The sequence below is a fragment of the Poromitra crassiceps genome (genome assembly GCF_964638095.1).
Source record: "Poromitra crassiceps genome assembly, chromosome: 20".
Classification (NCBI taxonomy): Eukaryota; Metazoa; Chordata; class Actinopteri; order Beryciformes; family Melamphaidae; genus Poromitra; species Poromitra crassiceps.
Window position 1 is genome coordinate 23,962,263 of NC_139637.1, and position 4,088 is coordinate 23,966,350.

A 4,088-nucleotide genomic window follows, 5' to 3' on the forward strand; every position below is an offset into this window, starting at 1 on the left:
CCAGAAGAGGAGCCGAGCCACTTCACTGAGTGATCCAGACTCAGATAGGATTTCAAGGTCCCAGATTCAGATTCCCAGTGCGAGCTGGGTGGCGAGCCAGACTGAACACTGACTGTGATACGGATTTCCTTCCACATCTGGTGTGGTACGAATCAAAAACACTGACACAAGTTAGAACGGGCCCCAACGCAAACTGACTGAACTCAGGGTTATTTTGTGCGCGCTTCATTATTTTAGTTTGTTATTTTAAGAATTGTGTTTTATTATTTTCTCCTCTGTAACAATATAAGTGTTGCTACACAACTTTAACATTCTGGTCTGATCCATCATTGGCATTCACATCTCTGGCTCTTTTAACAACCTGGTTTCTTCTGATACTAGCCCATACTGATACTACTGATTATTAGGCCATTACTATACTGTAATCTATTACTATATCGTAACAAGTATTACGCGTTATCTTATCTTAACCCTGCCCTCGTGTTCCTGGTCTCAAGTCCAGCCGGCTCCACTCTGTCTGGCTATTTCCTTGTTATTTCCCCTCTCATGGGTGTGAACAACATGCTGTGAAGTGTAAGAGCTGACAAGCCCGTCAGTCACAGCAGATCAGCAGATGCCCGTGGACAAACGGAACAGAGGCACAATGGCACAGCGAGGAGGAGGACTTCAGCTGGACGAGGCAAAATTCTGCTGTTCGATCTGTCTGGATCTACTGAAGGATCCGGTGACTATTCCCTGTGGGCACAGCTACTGCATGAGCTGTATTAAAGACTACTGGGATGGAGAGGATCTGAAGAAGAACATCACCAGCTGCCCCCAGTGCAGACAGACCTTCACACCGAGGCCTGTCCTGGTGAAAAACACCATGTTTGCGGATATAGTGGAGGACGTGAAAAAGACCGGACTTGCAGCTGCTCGTCCTCATCGCTGCTATGCTGGACCTGGAGATGTGGCCTGTGATGTTTGCACTGGTCGAAAGCTGAAAGCCCTCAAGTCCTGTCTGGTGTGTCTGGCCTCTTACTGTCGGCAGCACCTCCAGCCTCACTATGAATCCTCTACCTTTAAAAAACACAAGCTGGTCGACCCCTCCCAGAAGCTCCAGGAGAACATCTGCTCTCATCACGGCAAGGTGATGAAGAAGTTCTGCCTCACTGATCAGCAGTCTATCTGTTATCTCTGCTCCGTGGATCAACATAAAGGCCACGACACAGTCTCTGCTGCAGCAGAAAGGGCCAAGAGGCAGAAAGAGCTCGGGGTGAGTCGCCAAGAAATCCAGAAGAGAATCCGGAACAGTGAGAAAGACGTGGAGATGCTTCAACAGATGTTGGAGTCTATGAATCGCTCTGCTGATAAAGCAGTGGAGGACAGTAAGACGATCTTCACTGAGCTGGTCCATCTTATTAAGAGAAGTTCTGAGGTGACGGAGCAGATCAGATCAAAGCAGAAAGAGGAAGTGAGTCGGGCTGAAGAACTTCAGGAGAAGCTGGAGCAGGAGATCTCTGAGCTGAGGAGGAAACACGTTGAGCTGGAGCAGCTCTCACACACAGAGGATCACATCCACTTCCTCCACAGTTACCCCTCGCTGTCACGTCTCACTCAATCTACAGACTCGCCCAAGATCGATGTCTGCCGTCTGCGCTACTTTGAGGATGTGACTGCAGCTGTGTCAAAGGTCAGAGATCATCTACAGGGCATTCTTACAGAGGAATGGCCTAAGATCTCAATGGCAGTGAGTGAAGTGGATGTTCTACCACCACAACCAGAGCCAAAGACCAGAGCTGACTTCTTACAATATTCACGTGAACTCACACTGGATCCAAACACAGCACACCCAAGGGTCTTATTATCCGAGGGAAACAGGAAAGCAACATTTGGTATAAGAGAAGAACCGTTATCTAGTCACAAAGACAGAATACTGGACAGGTTCCAGGTCCTGAGTAGAGAGGGTCTGACTGGACGTTGTTACTGGGAGGTAGAGGTGATGATCCCTGGTGGGATTTTGGGAATTGGGGGCATTTCAATAGCAGTCTCATATAAGGATATTAGCAGAACATGGGATGAATGGCAATTTGGAGGAAATGACAATTCTTGGGCATTAAATGCAAGCAAAATTACTTTACGATTCAAACATAACTGCTTTGACACTCCCATCCCCGGCTCTTGCATCTCCAGGAGTAGGATAGGAGTGTACCTGGATCACAAGGCAGGTCTTCTGTCCTTCTACAGTGTCTCTGACACCATGACTCTCCTCCACAGAGTCCAGACCACATTCACTCAGGCTCTCCATGCTGGATTTGGGGTATATGGTTATGGAAGCACTGTGGAGTTCTGTCATCTCAAATAGACAGGAGTCTTTAAAGCAGCAACGTTTGACATTCAACCATTTTTTTTATTTGTTGGACTTTGTTGCTCAGCGCTCCTTACTGTTACTTACTTTTAAAAATAGACTAAAGACATTTATCTTTACCGTCGCTTTTAACTGCTGACAAAATGTTGCAAAAAAACTGGGGCCTGGAGGACGATTAAACGATGTGTTGATGTAGCCACTCGTGGCGATATGTCGATGTTGCCGTATCGTCTATATGTTGATGTAGCCGTATCTCTTTTTGTGCAAGGTTTAGAGAAATAAACCGGCCTGGTTGTCGACGGGCACCAGTAACGGAAGTTATCGAGCACCGCTCTCTGGGGTGCAGTTGATGTGTTGATGTAGCCACTCATGATATACTTTGTGTAAAACTGCAGTGTAAAGATAAATAACATCGTATCCAGGCCTGGGTTCTGCGAAAGGAGGTTTACAATTACAGGAAAACAAAGTAATTTGGTAGAAAGGTCTTTCTCCTTTATATAGCCATGATTTCAGGTGATTTAATATAGAAAAATTGATTTATTCTACCAATTGAGCAAATATTATCTGATTTTATGCAAACCCAATGATGTCTCAAGTGTGATGCTTTTAAATGTCTATTTTATCCTCTTCTTTTATTCTTTTATTTTCTTGTGTCGTCCATTTTATGTGAAACACTTTGAATTGCCTCTGTGTATGAAATGTGCTATACAAATAAACTTGACTTGGGCGGGACTGTGACATAATTTTCCCTTGGAGTTTCTGTTGATGCAGTTTCTCTTTGTGGCTATTCACTGCTCATGATCACTACAGAGTTAATTCTTCCTTTCAAACAAACTGGAAATTTAAACTGCATCACTTCCCATCATGCACCAGAGGATTATTTTTTAGTCCAACTCTTCCAAACTGTTTAGCACAGCGAATGGAAAAGCCTTGATGAACTAGATTTAAGTTAAATCACTACATCAAGTTGTGAATATCCAAATGGACATTAATCCATGAAAACTGTTGTATGGTCGATATAGTTCTGATCTTTTTATTGCATATTTGAATTGCTCTAATATTTCTCCTATTTCTGCTCCACTGCACAGCCTTTAATAAATACTGTAGTTGTTAAGATGATTTTGTTCCTTGCCTTGCATGGTGTCTGGATGCTGGACTGACAACATGACCTTCCAACATGACCTCTCTGTTGCTTATAGAGAGCCAAAGTAAACGTCACTTCCTGCCTTTCTGCCTTGTACACGTTACATTTTGCCAATTTAACACGTTCACTGCCATTGACGTATTTATACGTCAAAAATAATCCAACGGTTGACTGCCACTGACGTATTAACACATTGAATGCCAGCCATGTTTTCATTCCTGTAGGTAAGTTGTGCCAGGGGTGTTTTTGACGATTCTGGCTCATTTTAGAACAGCCGAGGATTCTTTTCTGTTAAGAATTCATGAACACCAATCATCTAAAAATAACTAATAGAATGTGTGCTTTCTCTGTCTAAAAGAGTTAGTTTGCAGAGTTAGTAGTTATGTAGATATTAGCCGTTGAGTACAGCATGGTTTCAGCGTCTGGAAATTTATTCAGAGATAAATGGCTTTTTGTGAAACAGTCACTTTAACCATTCATTTTTGGCATCAGTAAGACCGTCAGACATTCTAAACAATAGTTTTGAACAGTAATTTCCTCCATAACAACAGGAAACACCCCTCTCATTCAAACTCCTCCCTCCGTGTGTCTTCTCCT

At 43.6% G+C, this 4,088-nt stretch overlaps 1 protein-coding gene across 1 annotated transcript; it reads left to right on the forward strand.

Annotated features, from left to right (window-relative positions):
• The first annotated feature begins 674 nt into the window (after positions 1 to 674).
• LOC310795144 (tripartite motif-containing protein 16-like) lies at positions 675 to 3,346 on the forward strand. The gene has a single exon (XM_083657187.1). It carries the CDS (start codon positions 755 to 757, stop codon positions 2,342 to 2,344), a length of 1,590 nt encoding a protein of 529 aa, XP_083513313.1. The 5' UTR covers positions 675 to 754; the 3' UTR covers positions 2,345 to 3,346.
• The last annotated feature ends 742 nt before the right edge of the window (positions 3,347 to 4,088 follow it).